The sequence below is a fragment of the Muntiacus reevesi genome, chromosome 1 (assembly GCF_963930625.1).
Source record: "Muntiacus reevesi chromosome 1, mMunRee1.1, whole genome shotgun sequence".
In the NCBI taxonomy this organism is placed as follows: domain Eukaryota; kingdom Metazoa; phylum Chordata; class Mammalia; order Artiodactyla; family Cervidae; genus Muntiacus; species Muntiacus reevesi.
Window position 1 is genome coordinate 212,867,117 of NC_089249.1, and position 18,726 is coordinate 212,885,842.

The 18,726-nt window shown below is 39.5% G+C and overlaps 1 protein-coding gene across 1 annotated transcript in view; it reads left to right on the plus strand.

The window, feature by feature from the left end:
• The first annotated feature begins 4,623 nt into the window (after nucleotides 1-4,623).
• Nucleotides 4,624-18,726, plus strand: part of DTWD2 (DTW domain containing 2) — a 77,179-nt gene continuing 63,076 nt past the window's right edge. The window contains exon 1 of the mRNA XM_065918226.1: nucleotides 4,624-4,932. Within this exon, the coding sequence (XP_065774298.1) occupies nucleotides 4,715-4,932 (218 nt within the window). The 5' untranslated portion in view covers nucleotides 4,624-4,714. The remainder of the gene's footprint in view (nucleotides 4,933-18,726) is intronic.

The window sequence follows — 18,726 nt, forward strand, 5'->3', positions numbered from 1 at the left end:
AGCCTCAGTTTTGATGACAGACAACACTTTATGTCAGAACATATATAACTTCCAGGAATTTCACATAATTTTTGGAACACTTATAATTCATATCTATATGGACAAAATATAAAGACGGCTTAATGTTACTTTTTATTTGACAACCCTTCCCGTGTAATTTAACATACCAAATATACCTAATTAGCTTAATTTCTCTTTTTATAAGGAGAGAGAACACATTTTTGAGGTATTTCATGGGCCTTTAAATATTTCATATTCCAAAGTCAAAAAGACTTCATTTGGAATTTGATTTTTGGGAAAGTGAAAAAATGAAAGTGAAACTCACTCAGTCGTGTCTGACTCTTTGCAACTCCATGGACTGTAGCCCACCAAGCTCCTCTGTCCATGGAATCCTCCATGCAAGAATACTGGACTGGGTCACCATTTGTTTCTCCAGGGGATCTTCCCAACCCAGGGATTGCACCTGTGTTTTCTGCATTGCAGGCAGATTCTTTACCATCTGAGTCACTGGGGAAGTTTGTCAAAATATCAAAAATGTCTTAAACTGCTTGCGCAAACAGGTCTCTGTAAAACAATGCTCAGTTATCCATTTAACCAAAATAAGAATTAAAGATTTCATTGGAAAATTTAGATTTATTATTAAAATTAAAAAAAATAGTTTCTAAGGCAGAGTCCATTTCCTTGCTTACCATTCAGGTTGGCAAAGGAATTTCCTTTTAGGGTGACTACAAGCTTTTGGGGAGGGGGAAATTTCCTCCTCTACTCCTAGGGAGTCCTTGTGGCTGGGCTAATGATAAATTTGACACAGAATGATTAACAGGAGAAAAAGGAACAAACTTTAATTCATTTGCATGGAGGTTCCACAGAAATGGACCTTAAAAAGTGGCCAAACCAGGCAGTTTAAAAAACAATTTTTTTTTTTTTTTTTTTTTTTTTTGGACAAAGAAACAGTGTATCTGGGAGGAATTGACTGGAGAAAGAAAACTTAGATTTTAGGTGCCCAATTAGTAAGGAATCTAAACAGAATTTGGGCTTGGGGTATTATATTAAGGAAGTAACAAGGTTTGTTTACATCGAGTTCTAGGCCTGAATTCTCAATCTTTTGTGAGAAGTATGTCCTTTTACCTTTGGATGTGGGGAGTATACCTTTCACATGAGAGGTACATAATCTGCTTTCAGGGGAACAGAAGGAAAGGTGAGGGTGTCCCTCTTGCACTGGCCATGACTTAAGTAACTGAAGTTCACTTCAAAATAATGGATATGCCATTGAGGCACACTTTCGGGTAGTCTGCTGTGGGACCCCACAAACCTTAAAAAGTTTAGTAAATGTAACAGTTTGTTTCCCCTACAAGTCAACATGGGTGACCTCTAGAAGCTGGGAACAGCCCTCAGCTGATAATCAGCCAGAGAATGATAACCACTAAGAGCTGAATTTTGCCAATAAGTCAAATGATAAGCAAGGCAACAGATTCTGCCTGAAAGCCTCCAAAGGAATGCTGCCTGCCACTACCGAGATTTTACTCATGAGATCGTGTCAGATTTCTGACATACAAAACTACAAGTTAATAAACATGTATTCAGCCACTAAGCCGGGCTTCCCTCATATCTCAGTTGGTAAAGAATCTGCCTGCAATTAAAGAGACCCTGGTTCGATTCTTGGATCAGGAAGATCCTCTGGAGAAGAGAGGTTACTCACTCCAGTATTCTTGGGCTTCCCTTGTGGCTCAGCTGGTAAAGAATCTGCCTGAAATGTGGGAGACCTGGGTTTGACCCTAAGTTGGAGATCCCCTGGAGAAGGGAAAGGCTACCCACTCCAGTATTCTGGCCTGGAGAATTCCACGGATTATACAGTCCATGGGGTCACAAAGAGTCGGACATGACTGAGCGACTTTGGTAATTTGTTACAGCAGCAATAGAAAATGAATACAGTAAGGGTTATTTTATTTTTACTTCATTTAAAAAATATATTTTTATTTATTTGGCTGTGCCAAGGCTTAGTTGGGGCACGAGGGATCTTCTATCTTATGTCTTGGTTTGCAGGAGCTTTTAGCTGTGGCCTATGAACTCTTAGCTGTGGCACGTGAGGTCTACTTCCCTGACCAAAGAGCGAACCTACGGTGTCTGCACTGGGAGCACAGTCTTAGCCACTGTACCTCCAGGGAAATTCCATTGTCTTTACCTTGTTTAAATAAAAGTTTATCCAATTGTTGCTGCTGTTGCGTCGTTGCTAAGGTGTATCCGACTCTTTTCGACCCAAAGAACTGTAGCCCGGCAGGCTCCTCTTTCCAGGGGATTTTCCAGGCAAGAATACTGGAGAAATGGGTTGCCATTTCTTTCTCCAGGGGCTCCTCCTGACCCAAGGATCAAACCCATGTCTCCTGTATTGGCAAGTGATTTCTTTACTGCTGAGCCACCAGGGAAGCCCTGTTTATCCAATACTGAATCCTTATTCTTCTGGGCTTCCAGGATGTTTACTGCGAGACATTATTGAGGCCCTTTCTCATACCAGTGACACTCAAGGTCCCAAGGGTGTCAAGAATCTTACTATGAGCCAAAATACCAAGGAGGCCCCCTTGGACCTTCTGTAATCATTTGCTATCAATGAAATGCCGTAGTCCCTGGTTCTTGGTCACATGTAACTTGGTGGCAGCAGCAGAATCTTCACAAGGCTGGAACACTTGGAATCTAGGGTTCATCTCCTCTAGGCATCCAGGAAGTCATCCCCTCATTCCTCCCATCTGGGTGTGGTGTCATTACCTGGGAGCGCTGGGGGTCAGGAATGGGGTTTTGGTAACCCTTTGTCCCCTTCTCAGGGAAATCTTCCAACAGTCTAACAATCTCTCCCAAGGACACATCCATCTCATCCCTCGCACACATGTGCACACACATCAGGCCTTATATTGAGGTCGTCTCTAATCTGTTTTAACCTCTCAGACTCCCTTGAAACAAAGAGCATAATGATCTGGTTACTAGGAGTTGGGAGATAAATAAAATATAAATTAAAATAAAATATAAAATTTAGATTGTTTTGTAAACACTGATGCACTGTTAAGTTGGTTTTATCTCTTAAAGGAACTTTCGCTTACCTACCCGGTTCCTTGGTATTTCTCAGAGGTTTGGTGACTGACGGTTTTTATTTTGGTATTGAAGTCTGCCCCAGGCTGGTAAACTCACATAAAATAGCAGCTGGCTGGGTGTGTGATACATTTTTTCCAGGCTTCTTAAAGTCAGGATTCATAAATTGGACATTGGGTGAATTTCTTGCTTTTCAGGGGGAAAAACGACTCTTTTTATTCAACTCTGGCTCTATCCCACCCGGATGGGAGTTTTCTCTGATTCTGGTCAACCTCTGGGAGAATGAACTGTAGAGAAACAAGGATGGAGCAGGGGCCCACTTAAATGTGTTTATGGTAATATTCTAGGCAAAAGATGACACAGACTTGAATCAGGACAGAAGTAGTAGAAATAAATGGTTGGATTTTTAATTCTTTGATGGGTACAACCAATGACCTCATGTTGGGTGTTAAAAGAGAAAACCAAATATAAATAGGCTTGTTAGAACTTAACTTCCTTCACATAATTCATAGTTGGGAGTCTGGAGGGACCTTAAATGACTTGCCAGAACATTTCACATCTTGAGATTGGAGATGAGAGTTTAAGGGTTGTCACATGAGACTTCTAGAAGTTAAAGAGTTCGTTCTCTAATCTAAATTGCATCCATATTTCTTTGTTTTCTGATTCACCTCCTTTTCTACAGTCTCTAGGATTTCATTATCTCCCAACTCCAACCGGTATTAAGTTCGTTTTTTCTCCCATCCCACATTCATCACCAGGCAGGTTTTTCAGCTTTTTTCTATCCTCCCTTCGAGTACTCCAAAATAAATGTCAGGTACCATTTTCAGGGGAAAAGAATGCAGGAAAGTTGAAAATAATTGCCCTGTATTCTATATACAAGCTTGATTTTAAGATGACTAAAAATGTCATAGTGAGATCAACATTTTAAGAAATACAGTACTGTTCTATTACTATCAGTGATAAATCTATTTTATATTTACTCTTTCGTAGCTCAAGAATCAAGATAATTGTCATTGCAAAACTTAATTCATATGACTGGTGAAAACTTTTTTTGTTTAAAACGTTGAATGCTGGAAGAAGTAACAAAGTATTAATAAGTGAGAACAATCAGCACCCATATAAGGCAAGAAGTAGTCTCTTTCTAAAGTGAAATTAATGTTAGTTTTTAACAGTTGGTGCAAACTTTCCCACGCTGGCCTGAAAAGATCAAGTACATCAGCGGCTGCGACTGTGCGCACTCACCCAGCTAAACTGCCATCCTAAGGCAGAATATGCAGACTTCCACTTTACTTTCACTTTTGAAGGGGTTAAAAATAAGGAAAGTACAACTTTGCCACCTGAGATGTTTTCAGAAGAGATTCCTTTACTTGCCCCAGAGACACTTCCCTAACCTCAGCAGCTCTCCAGGACAATCCACACTTTCCTTCCGGGTTCTAGGTGAACTATTCCACTGGGCACAAACCAATGGGCTCATTCCTTCCCCGCAGCGGGGCGGGGTCTCCCGCCGGGGCTTCGGAGACCCGCCCTCCGTACGTGCGTGCGTGCGTGGCGACGTGGGGCGCGGGACGGTTTCTTCAGCTTGTGGCGCCCCCCGGCGGCAGCGGGGAAGCGATGTGAGGGCCGGCCCTGAGCGCCTGCCATGGAGCCGCACAAAGAGGCGCGAACACCCGGGGACCCCGTCGCGTGGCTGCCTGGGACCTTGAGGACTCAGACGCCCGAGGAGGAGGAGCCGCGGGTGGGCGGGTCAGCGCCAGCGGCGTCCGTTTTGGACGCGGAGGCGTGCGGGGCCAGTGCGGACGGGCTGTGGGACCTGCCAGTGGAGCCGGCGGAGCGGAGGCCCGAGTGCAGCCACTGCAGGTGACCGCCGGGCGGGGGCGGGGGCGGGGACTGAGGCGGGCGGCGGACTTGGGGGGCGGAGGTGGGGGCGCGCTGCAGCGCCCCCTGCCGGGCAGGCGGCTGCTGCGACTGCGGACAAGGGAGCGTTGTCTCTCATCTCCGCGCTTGGAGCTGCAGGGTCCACTGGTTGACGTTCAAATCACTGTGAAGTAGCCACAGCTCTTTTAGTAAGAAGCCTTTTCTCCAGGTTCAGGATTACTTACCCTTAATTCATGCAAGACACTAGCGTGTCGTGGGATGAGCGGACAGAAGTTTCGCTGTCAGGAAGCAAGTGTCTGATGGAGGAAGAAAGGCGTAATAACAGTAATATTTGTAAAAACACTTTTTTGCTTATGTGACAGAGCCATCTCACGGTCAAAACAAAAACATAAAATGGATTAGAGGAGAGAGACAATCAAGGTGGCTATTAAGGTAGTTGAGATTGGATTCAGAATTATGAATTCACTTAGAAATATTTATTGAGCACCTACTGTGTGCCAGGCACCGTGCTAGGTTTCTGGGAACCTAGACGTGGATAGAACACGTCTCTGAGCTCACTGGGCTACTTATTGTCTAATGAGGAGACTTTGTTAAACTGCTGCTGCTGCTAAGTTGCTTCAGTCGTGTCAGACTCTGTGCGATCCCATAGACGACAGCCCACCAGACTCCGCCGTCCTTGGGATTCTCCAGGCAAGAACACTGGAGTGGGTTGCCATTTCCTTCTCCAGTGCATGAAAGTGAAAAGTGAAAGTGAAGTCGCTCAGTCATGTCTGACTCTTAGCGACCCCATGGACTGCAGCCCACCAGGCTCCTCTGTCCATGGGATTTTCCAGACAAGAGTACTGGAGTGGGGTGCCATTGCCTTCTCCATTTGTTAAACTAGTAACCAGCAATTAGCATTGTCTGCTTGATTGAGTTATGCTTAATGTACTTTCACGATTGTGAGGACTGATCTCCCTGCTTGTTAGAATCTCATGTTATACAGATGTACTATTTTTAAAAATAACTTTCTTTTCTGGTGTAATATTAATATAGGCTTTAAAAAATGTGTATCTATTTTTCTTATATTTGGCTCTTTGGGGTCTTAGTTGCAGCACGAGGAATCTTTGATCTTTGTTGTGGCATATGGGATCCTTAGTTGTGGCATGCAAACTCTTAGTTGTGACATGTGTAATCTAGTTCCCTGACCAGGGATCAACCTGGGCTCCCTGCATTGTAAGCGTGTAATCTTCGCCACTGGACCACCCAGAAGTCCCACTATTAACCTTAATGGAATGAAAGCTAATGGAGCCTTTCAATTTTTACTGGACCTCTTGGGAGAATTCTGCAATTGAAATATTCCTTGAAACATTCTTTCTTTGGTTTCTCTGTGATTTATCTGACTTTTCTATCCTAGTCGTCTTTGCCTGTTCCATTCAAACTGTCAGTGTTGGGCCACCTCAAGGTCTTTGTTCTAGATTCTCTTGTTCTAATCCCATACACTTCCCACAGATGATCTTACCAGTTTTCATGGTTAAGTTATCACCTCTACATTGGTCTCTCTACATCAGACTCTTATCTGGAGCAAGAGATGTATGTCTTCATTTAATTATTGTGTATGGAGTACTTTGCTAATTATTGTTAATACGGTTGGAGGCTTTGTCCACATAGACTGTTTAGTTTGTTGTTGGTTACAGATGATAAAACAGTAAAAAAGCAACCAAATATGTGATTACAGATTGAAAAAAACACAAAAGAACAGCAATGAAGGAGAGAAGTGGGATGCTGTAATAGGAAATAGCAGGATGGTGTGAGGAAAGATTTCTGAAGAGATAGCACTTATTTTGAGACTTAAACGATAAAAATGACTCAAACCAAGAGAAAAGCATTTCGAGAAGGGGAGCAGAAGGACAGACTGGTTGCTATTCTTTACCATCTGACCTTTTCCCAGGGCTGAATCAAAAGACCTCAGAGTCAGAATCTTGAGTGTAAGGATCTTTTTATATTTTCTGACTACTATGTCTAGTAGATATTCAGTAGATCTTTGACATAGGTGAGTAGTTTGTGTCTAGAAGAGACTGTGTTTTAGAAGAGAGGGATATGTGAATACAATTTATTTAAATAAGTTGTCTAAAGTTGTTAGATGATAACACTTAAAAATGCGGCAAAGAGGTCTACTAGAACGCTGAAAGAAAAATGTTTCAAATATAAATCCAGAGCTAAATTATGCTAGCTTTATCATATAGCTTTTAGTCTACTCAGAACTGCTAGTTGAAATAGTTTAAAAATTAGTCTTCTGTAGTTAGCAAAAATTATGTTTCTGATCGGTTTCTCCTTGCCCCATTATAGACTTTGTGTTTTAGAGCATTTTTAGATTGATAACAAAATTGAGAGGAAGGTACAGATATTTGCCATGTGGCCTCTGCCCCCTCCGTCCCCCCACCACATGCAGAGCTTCTCAGTTATCAACATCCCCTACCAGAGTGGTACATTTGTTACAATTGATGGACTCGAGTGGCACATCATTATCACTTAAAAGTCCATAGTTTACATTAGGGTTCACTCTTGGTGTTGTGCATATTTTAAGTTTGGACAAATTTGTAATAACATTTATCTGCTATTATAGTTTCATGCAGAATGTTTTAACTGCCCTAAAAGTCCTCTTGGCTCTGCCTTTTCATTCCTCTCTACCCTCTAACCTGATCTGCTGTTACTAGATTTTAGCTTGTTTTCAGTTTTATTTAGTTAATACTTTAGAATTATAATCCACTCTGACATTTCTGTGTTTTGCATTTTTGGTGAAATTTTCTACCTTTTAAAGACTCTTCTTTCCCTTGGCACGTTATGCATTTTTTTTGTTTTAATTGGTTAGGATACAGTTCTAGAAATAGAATATTTAGGTGTTACCAATAAAATATAAACTAATTTATAGCTCCTTATATTTTATTTCATTAGGCTGTTAGGGTCTCAGCTAGTTGCCTGAGTGAACTTCTTTACTGTTTTGCTTACAATAGTTTTTAAAATTGAAATGCATTTTTAGTTTTGAGTGATCAGTATGTCACAATTATTTGGCCCTTTTTTAATACTTAAAACACTATTCATTTCTATAAATACACTACTATAATTGTCACTGCCTAAAGAGTTCTAGAGATTGGTTTTGTTCAGGAAGTGTAAACTTAATTTAAATTCTCAGCAGAATCTTGTTCATTAGAAATACAGCATATCTTAAATGTTGGGGCCGGTGTGAGGAAAGCAGGAGAGACTCCCTCTTGAGGCCTGTCATCCGTCTTAAAGATAGGATGTAAACTGGGCCTGAACCCTGCCCAAGAGTGAGGAAACCGTTGCTAATGGAAACCAGGTCTCCTGGAGAATTCCCTCCCTACAGATGGCAAATGGAGATTGTAGTTGAGGTCAGGCTGCCCCTGTTAGATTAACCATGGAGACATCCCCCCCTTGATATATAACCCCTCTCCCCCTTAACTTTAATTGTTTGTTCTTCTAGCACCTACTTACTGTAAAACTCAGTCATATACAACAAAGAGGTTGCTAACATGTAACCAGTGGGAGTGGGGTATAAAACTGGGCCTCTCAGAAACATCAGGGTCCTTGTTGGGAACTGATTCCTCTGGACCCGCTGGCGTAATAAGCTGTACTCCACTGTCTTGAATGTCTTCTGAGGTGTGTTTTGCGACTCTGGATTCCACAACAAAATATGAATGAAATATCCTTTAAAAGATTCATACTAGTTTGGTATTGCAGGTTACAGATTTTATAAAAGTATGTCCCTGTTTAAAAGGAACAGCATGTACAGGAGTATACTGTATCAGCACAGTGTATTTGGAGAGCTTGGCAGAAAGGAAGGAGAAGTGAGGCTGCAGAGGTTGATGGTGGTTCTCTTGGGAAGGGCCACATAAGCTGTGTTAGGAAGTTAGAATTCCATGCACAGTGGAGCCTGGCGGACTACAGTCCATGGGGTTGCAGAGAGTCGGACATGATTGAGCGACTAACCACTTTCACTTTTCTAATCTTCCTCTTTGGCTTAGCGGGTAAAGAATCTGCCTGCAATGCAGGAGATATGAGTTGGATCCCTGGGTTGGGAAGATCTGCTGGAGAAGGAAATGGCAGCCCATTCCAGTATTCTTGCCTGAAAAATCGCATGGACAGAGGAACCTGGTGGACTATAGTCCATGGGGTTGAAAAGAGTCAGACATGACCGAGGGACCAAGCATCAGCAGGAAGTTTGAGCCTAAAGCACTAGAGCCCGACAAAGTAGCCACTGAATTTTTTTTTTTTTTTGAAGGGAAGTGTCAATTTGACTTCTGTGGGTGACTTTTAGCTATCATAATTTATACTCTGTTTTATTAAGAAAAATGCAAACCGAATAGTGATACAGTGGTAAAGGCTTGACTGGAAAGAGTTAGAGCCTCATTATAGCTCTATAAAGATGCCAAACATCTTAATTATATTTTTATGTCTTCTGTGGATATTCCTGCCTGAGGACAAGAGTTGGAAACCACTTGCAAATCATTGCGTATAAAAATAAGTACAGAGAATTTTTTAATGTGTCTGAGGGAGGAAGACAGCAGGGACAACGTATACATAAACTGACACAGACAGGCCCTGAGACATAATTTTTCTATCTCCAGTGCTTTCTTCTTTCAGAAGTACAAAGTTGTAAAGATTATGTGAAACCACATCAATATAAATAGCACCCATTTATTAGATACTGGTCATCAGCAGGTTATCCATCCGAGATGAGGTGTTTTATATTTGTTATTTTATTTTTGTCCCGTAACAGCCTTCTGGAGTTGATGACATCATTAGCTTTTGAAGGATGAAAAGGTGGAGGTAACAATCAGGTAGCAGAGCTGGGTCTCTGGCTCCAGTCCGCTTGGCTCCCAAGCTCCTGCAAGGGCTTGACTCTTTGCTCTACACTCCACCCTTGCTGAAGAAGCCTTATTATTTTGATTGCAGAGTGGATGTAGTCACTAGTTGAAGCGGAGCTATTAAAGCTGCAGGAGTAGCTCTGTTTTCATACTTTTTAAGCTGAAGTATGTTTCAGTTCAGTTCAGTCGCTTAGTCATGTCTGACCCTTTGTGACCCCATGGACTGCAACACCCCAGGCTTCCCTGTCCATCACCAATTCCTGAAGCTTGCTCAAACTCATGTCTATAATGATGCCATCCAACCTTCTCATTCTCTGTCATCCCCTTCTCCTCCTGCCTTCAATCTTTCCCAGCATCAGGGTCTTTTCCAGTGAGTCAGTTCTTTGCATCAGGTGGCCAAAGTATTAGAGTTTCAACTTTAGCATCAGTCCTTCCAATGAATATTCAGGACTGATCTCCTTTAGGATTGACTGGCTTGATCTTGCAGTCCAAGGGACTCTCAAGAGTCTTCTTCAACACCACAGTTCAAAAGCATCAATTCTTTGGTGCTCAACTTTCTTTATGGTTCAACTCTCACAGAAAAGAAAATTAGATACCAAGTGAATTAGAGATACCAAGGGAACATTTCATGCAAAGATGGGCACAATAAAGGACAGAAATGGTATGGACGTAACAGAAGCAGAAGATATGAAGAGGTGGCAAGAATACACAGAAGAACTATACAAAAAAGATCTTCATGATCCAGATAATCATGATGGTGTGATCACTCACCTAGAGCCAGACATCCTGGAATGTGAAGTCAAGTGGGCCTTAGGAAGCATCACAAACAAAGCTAGTGGAAGTGATGGAATTCCAGTTGAGCTATTTCAAATCCTAAAAGATGATGCTATGAAAGTGCTGCAGTCAATATGCCAGAAAGTTTGGAAAACTCAGCAGTGGCCACATGACTGAAATAGGTCAGTTTTCATTCCAGTTCCAAAGAAAGGCAATGCCAAAGAATGTTCAGACTACCACACAACTGCACTTATCTCACAGGTTAGCAAAATTATGCTCAAAATTCTCCAAATTTGGATTCAACAATACGTGAACTGAGAACTTCTAGACGTTCAAGCTGATTTTAGGAAAGGCAGAGGAACCAGAGATCAAATTGCCAACATCTGATGGATCATCAAAAAAGCAAGAGAATTCCAGAAAAACATCTACTTCTGCTTTATTGATTATACCAAAGCCTTTGACTGTGGATCACAACAAACTGGAAAATTCTGAAAGAGATGGGAATACCAGACCACCTGACCTGCCTCCTGGGAAATCTGTATGCAGGTCAAGAAGCAGCAATTGGAACTGGACATGGAATAACGAACTGGTTCCAAATTGGGAAAGGAGTACGTCAAGGTTGTATATTGTCATCCTGCTTTTTTAACTTATGTATGCAGAGTACATCCTGGGAAATGCTGGGCTTGGATGAAGCACAAGCTGGAATCGTATTGCTGGCACAAATATCAGTAACCTCAGATATACAGATGACACCACCCTTATGGCAGAAAGAGAAGAGGAACTTAAGAGCCACTTGATGAAAGTGAAAGAGGAGAGTGAAAAAGCTGGCTTAAAACTGAAAACTCAAAAAACCAGATGGCATCTGGTGTCATCACTTCGTGGCAAATAGATGGGGAAACAGTGACAAACTTTTCTTTCTTGGGCTCCAAAATCACTGGAGATTGTGACTACGTCTATGAAATTAAAGGATGCTTGCCCCTTGGAAGAAAAGCTATGACCAACTTAGGCACCATATTAAAAAGCAGAGACATTACTTGGCTGATAAACGTCCATCTAGTCAAAGCTATGGTTTTTCCAGTGGTCGTGTACGGACGTTAGAGTTGGACCATGAAGAAGTATGTTTACGTCAAGCTTGGTAACAGAATGCCTGAGCATTAGTGTTCTCTAGCTCCTTTTTTCGGACTCCCAGGTGGCACTAGTGGTAAAGAGCCCACCTGCCAATGCAGGAGACATAAGAGACACAGGCTCGATCTCTGGGTTGGGATGATCCTTTGGAGAAGGGCATGGCAACCCATTCTAGTATTCTTGCCTGGAGAATCTCAGGGACAGAGGAGACTGGTAGGCTACAGTCCATAGAGTCTCAAAGAGTCAGTCATGCACAACTGAAGTGACTTAGCATGCACACAGCTCCTTTTTTACGTAAACTGAGATACATTTGGTCGGTGTACAATATTATATAAGTTTAAGGTATACAGCCTGTTGATTTGATACATTTATATATTCAGTATGATTATCCCTGGTAGTGGTTAGCTATTGTCACCTAATTGTCATTTCCTTTTTTGTGCTGAGAAGTTTTAAGATGTAGTCTGTTAGCAAGTTTGAAGTATGTAATATAGTATTGCTGACTATATCACAGTGCTGTGCATTAGATCTCCAGCATTTATTCATCTTCTGCTTCCAAGTTTGTACCCTTTAATAACATCTTGTTTCCTTATTCCATGTCTTAACCTTTTCTGTATTCTTAAGGCTTGAATATTCAGGAGAAAAAGGTGATGGGAATGAAAACATGAGAAAGTGAAGCAGAGAAGACTGTAGGTGTTTAAGAAGAACACAGGAGCCACAAGCTGGCAGCCCACAGATGTTTTGTTTAAAACTGTATTTTTACCAGTTTGAAATTAGTTGCTAATAGTTAAAAATGAAGATGTGTTATATCAGAATACAAATTTCTGGTTTCTGTAAGAATGGGGAAATCTAGCAGCTTTGGGGCTACCCTCCTGAGTATTGGTTGTGCCTTTAGATTGGGTATGGTCTGTCCAGGTCATCATTGCTCCCAGTCTATCCTGCTTCATTCATCTCTGATTAACTGCCTGCCCCTCATAGATACTTGCTTTTTCATCTGGGTCTCATGTACGTCACTGTGGTCTGGTCTGCCTCAGCAGCAGGGTAAATCAGCTTGCAGGTTTTATAGGTAAAAGTGAAAAATGGTAGTTCCCATTACTTTATAATAATTGAGATTGTTGAGTTGGTATTGACACTTAGAAAACTATTTTGGTAAATTTAAAATAAGCTAGATTATTGGTGATAATTTCTAGGATAAAAATTTAGATAGTCTTCAAATTTAATTCCTTGTGCATATCAAAAGTATCGTATTCTTAAGACACTAAGTTAATTTGTTCTTTCTTGTTAATCTAGCAAATCTGTTTATTCTTTGAAGTAGTTCGTTCCTAAGATATGTGGGACGCTAACTGATTTACAAATTACTGTGCAAGCTAATCATATGTTCAAAGTTGAGCAAAAATGATATATCTCAAGAGGGAGTTTTTTTCTTAATCTTAATTAAGTCTCCAAAGAGGAGTGGCCAATTAAAAAAAACCACATCAGAGCTATCTAAATGTTTGATTTATTTTCCACTAGAAAAACAAGAATGTTATCATTACCCTCTGATAGATGTTTTCTTCAAAGAACATCAAAGCACATTAATTTTTTAACTATGTTTACATTTGTCCCACATTAAAAATTTATAGGTCGGTTAGTGCTTATGTACTGAGAGAATATATTCTGAGATAGTCTAGTATAACATTTGTTTTTTTCATTTATTTTTTAAAATGTAATGTAAAAAAAAAAATGTAATGTACTTTAGTTTTTTCCAGTTTTATTGAGATATAATTGACATACAGCACTGTATAAGTTTTAAGTACAACATAATGATTTGATTTACGTATACCATGAAATGATTATCCCGATAAATTTGTAGAACATATGTCATCTCATATAGATAAAAAAAAGAAAAATTTTTTTCCTTTTGATGAGAACTCTTTTAAGTTTTATTTTATTTATTTATTAATTTATTTATGCTGTGCTGAGGCTTACGGAGTCTCAGTTCCCTGAATAGCAATTGAATATGGGTCATAGCAGTGAAAGCTTGGGATCCTATTAACTACCAGGCCAGCAGGAAACTGCCAGGATTTACTTTGTTAACAACTTTCATCTATAATATACAGCAGTGCTAATTACAGTATATAGTACATTACATCCCTGGTACTTAAATTTATCTTATAACTGGAAGTTTGTACCTTTTGACTACCTTCATCCGGTTCCCCCTCTCACCACTCCTCACCTCTGGTAACCAAAAACCTTATATTTTTCTTTGTTGGTTGAACTATAATTGACCTTCAACACTGTGTTAGTTCCTGGTGTCCAAATAGTGATTTGATACTTCTGTACATTAGAAAATAATCACCACAGTAAGTCTAGTTCCCAGTGTTACCAGTTACTATTGTTGTTGTTTAGTCGCAAAGTCATGTCTGACTCTTTGTGACCGCGTGGACTGCAGCAGTTCACACTTCCCTGTCCTTCACCATCTCCGAGTTTGCCCAAACTCATGTCCATTGAGTTGGTGATGCCATCCAGCCATCTCATGCTGTGTTGCCCCCTTCTCCTCTTGTCCTCAATCTTTCCCAGCATCAGGGTGTTTTCAAATCAGTCAGCTCTTCGTATCAGGTGGCCAAAGGATTGGAGTTTCAGCTTCAACATCAGTCCCTCCGATGGACACCCAGGACTGATTTCCTTTAGGATGGACTGGTTGGATCTCCTTGCAGTCCAAGGGACTCTCAAGTCTTCTCCAACACCACAGTTCAAAAGCATCAATTCTTCAGCACTCAGCTTTCTTTATAGTTCAATTCTCCCATCCATACATGACAACTGGAAAAACCATAGCCTTGACTAGACAGACCTTTGTGGGCAAAGTAATGTCTCTGCTTTTTAATATGCTGTCTAGGTTGGTCATAACTTTCCTTCCAAGGAGTAAGGGTCTTTTAATTTCATGGCTGCAATCACCGTCTGCAGTGAGCTCCCTTACCACTCATATTTATATTTCCACATCACATAATAATGAATTATACTGAAATGAGCAATATTACAGTCTTTGTTTTCCTATTGCATGTAATAAATACTTCCAGTGAGGTGTTCCTTTTCCTTCTTCTAACCCATAGATTCTTTTCCTTTGTCCATGGTGATTTTTAATTAGAGAGGGGCAGTTTTATTGTCTTTTTTTAATGTCCCCCTTTACCTCCTGAGTCCTTTATCTGCTTGTGGTCAGCTTCTCTCTTGGTGACTATTCATCAATCAGAAAGGCAAATTTGAAGGTACTATTGATTGATTTTTTTCTCTTCCCTGGTAGCTCAGATGGTAAAGAATCTGTCTGCAATGCAGGAGACCTGAGTTCAGTCTCTGACTTGGGAAGATCCCCTGGAGAAGGGAATGGTGACCTACTCCAGTGTTCTTGCCTGGGAAATCCCACGGACAGAGGAGTCTGATAGGCTATAGTCCATGGGGTTGCAAAGAGTCGGACATGACTGAGTGACTGACACTTTCACTTCTTCTTTTTTTCCCTGCTGAGCTTTTTAAAGATTTTTTAGTTTACTTATGACTGTGCTGGATCTTCATTGCTTCGCACGGGCTTTCTCTAGTTGCAGCGAGTGGAGACTACTCTAGTTGTGGTGGTTTCTCCCAGAGCACCGGCTCTGGGGCCTGTGGACTCAGTAGTTGTGGTTTTCGGTCTCTCGAGCACAGGCTCAATTGTTGTGGCACGTGGTCTTTGCTGCTCTGTGGTGTGTGGTATCTTCCTGGGTCAGGGATTGGACCTGTGTCTCCTGCATTGACAGGTGGATTCTTTACTGAGCCACCAGGGAAGCCCCAGTTTTGTTTATTTTTCCTAAGAACCAGCCTTCGTTTCACTTATCTTAGTTTCATTCATCTTTTCTTTTTCCTTAAAATTTTTTATTTTATTTATAGTTGACTCCTGAATAGCTTCACAGATCAGCTTTGACTCCTTGCTTGTCAGGATGGTCATTCATGCTGTTCCTTTTTGTTGGCCAGTGGCTAAGGAGCATAGAATTATGCTACTCATGGACCTGGAGGCTTGCTTTGATTAATCATGGGAGTAGTCTTCGTTCGTTCAGTTATTATTAAGACAGTATCCAGTAAAGGGACATAGAAAAATGAGTAAGAAATTGTTTCCTCTAGAATTCATTGTGAATTGAGTATGAGAAAACATGTCTATGTAATTAATATTTAAGACATTATGAAAGTATAAAATAAGAATTTGCAAAGAGTGACTTACTTATTAAGATTTTTTAATTTGTTTTATTTCTATATAAGAAGACAGAGTAAATAATAAGATAACTGACTATAGATGATTGCTTTATGATAAGATTCTAGTGTTAGTTAATCTGTCATTTTGTCATTGAGGCTCTAGTACAGGCTTTGGGAGCCTGGTGGGCTACCGTCTATGGGGTCGCATAGGGTCGGACATGACTGAAGCGACTTAGCAGCAGCAGCAGCAAATATAATTATATCTCTGGATACAGGCTTTTGTTTTCCAAGTATCTGGCTCATTTGAAGGCTTCTTTAATTATAATAACACTAACATTTTTCTTATAGATCTTGTAGTAGGAACAAACTTATCTCTAGGCCAGTGATCCCTAAATTATTTTGAATACATACCACAGTTGATTAAAACACTTAGGATGTAATTCTAATAGGTATACATACTTATCTGTGGTAATACACGTTGATCATATACTAATGTATGACTTGCATCACAAAACGTAGAAAAACATAGATAAAAGGAAGAAATTATGATGAAATAAACTGTTTAAAAATGTCTTGCTGATTGTGATAGAGCCCTCCTCTCTTACTATTTAGTATTTTTGAGACATAATATATACTTATAGTAAGTGATATATATATAGTTCGTGATGTATAGTTCGTGATGTATAGTTCGTGATAATAAGTTACTGATAGTAAGATGTGATTTCACATTTCAAGTATCTTTTAAATTTCTACTTTCTAAAGTTATTGTCATATCTGAGATTTATTAACTCTAATGAAGAGTTTGAAGTAGCAGTAAGGAAGAAACGTCTCTGCCATATACTTATTGTTTGTTTGTGATTATGTAGTTAGAATTTCTTCAGTATAGACTCTTTGTAATATATGTTGTTTCCTTGTGGATGCTGTTGTTAGCACTTCATTTATGAAACTCCTTTTCTATTAGGATACTGCATATCCTGACACATTACCATGTGATATACCATCCCACAGAGGGAGTGTTATTCTATATACGGTATATTAGTAATGCTTAATTATAAATAGACGTGATAATACCTTTTTGTACCTGATTGGGATAAGTTACTTAACTCACTTTGGAAATCACTGCTCTAGGCATGCTTAGGTCAATATGTCTCATCTAAAGATACTTATTCTTTTTGGAGAGTTACTTCCTTTCCTGAAACAGTGGTTTATTTTTCTGAGCCTGTTGTTCCTATACTTCAGAAGGTATTTATAAAATAAAATAATGTAGTGATAGAAATGGTTTTGGGGGGTTATGAAAATATCATGGTTTACTACACTTGAAGCTGTTAGGCAAGGTTGAGATTGCTTTTCTTTATAAGATGAAATTTTATTGTGATATTAATAATGAAAAGTTATTCCTTCTTTTCACTGGTTATATTAAGTTTAGTTTCAGAAATGTAAAACCTAGAGTTTATTTTACAAATTATTTGTTTCTTTAAAATGACAATAGAGGGCACTGTGGCATTTAGTTTTTTCACAGTCGGTTTTGAAATTAGAAAGTTGTTGCTATTTTTAATGTATGATGCAGTGTATCTGTTCGACTGATCTATTGAAGAGTGATAAAACTCTCTGTTCGTTGCTTTTCACTCTGTGGAACTATAAAATTTTTGTTGAGTATTGGGAAATTTGAGGTGTGGTATTGTATTGTATTGTATTGTATTGTATTTGCTTTACTTTAGTGGGAAATTTGAGGTGTGGTATTGTATTGTATTGTATTGGTTCTACATTTGCTTTACTTTAGTGGGTAAAAGAAATTCTTTTTAAATTAATGATTTTTGTAAATCTGTTCACTAATCTTTAAACTTTGCCTCTGTGAGATTTTCTTTATTAAAATTAGTACTATGAAAAAAACAGCTTTTGGTAAATATTGTTGGAGATTTAATTAAACTTTTAAATATTAATTAATTTTGGAAGTTTTTTTGTGTGTGTAGGTTTTAGCATCTGTAGTCATATTTATTTGCCTACAGGCTGTCAAAGATAGCATACGAGAGTGACAGCTTACCCCTGTGTTACATCATTCACTTCAGAAGCTAGTCAGTCCGAGTCTGACAGGAAGTGTATGTATTTATTCATACAACCTTAATGAGAAAAGAAGAAAAAGCATATTTCATAAAATTTCTTTATGGAAATTATTTGGAAACCCCATTTATGTATTAAGAATTTATGTACTAAGAATAACACTTCTTGCGTTGTATAGATAACCAATAAATGTCCATTGGGTTGTGTAGATAACACCCAGTGACAGAAAACAGTATTTATAATACATTTGCAATGCATTGTAAATGTAGAAGAGTTAAAAATCTCAGCTATTACTTTGGTCATTCTAAGTTAGTTTAAAATAGTCATAAATGACTACATTTTATTACATTTGCCTGTGATTCAGTGGTTATTTCCTAGAACTTTCTTGGTGGTTCATTGCCAGTTCTATGAAAAAGGAAATTGAAAACCTCTGACACAGACAAGATCAGGTAGCAATACAATGATATTGTCAGTGACATGTCTTCATAGCTGTTTTCCAAACCAGTACCCAATCTAACAGTATATTTATCAGATATTAATTTTTCTTCCTGGGCTCTGTGTAAATTCTAGAAGTATGCTTAATTTTTTATTTCTCCACACTTCTCCAGCATTTATTTCTCTTCTTTTTGACGGTAGCCATTCTAACAGGTGTGAGGTGATATCTCATTGTGGCTTGCATTTCACTGATGACTAATGATGTAAAGCATCTTTTCATGTACCATCTGTATGTCTTCTTTAGAAAAATGTCTGTTCAGATCTTATGTCC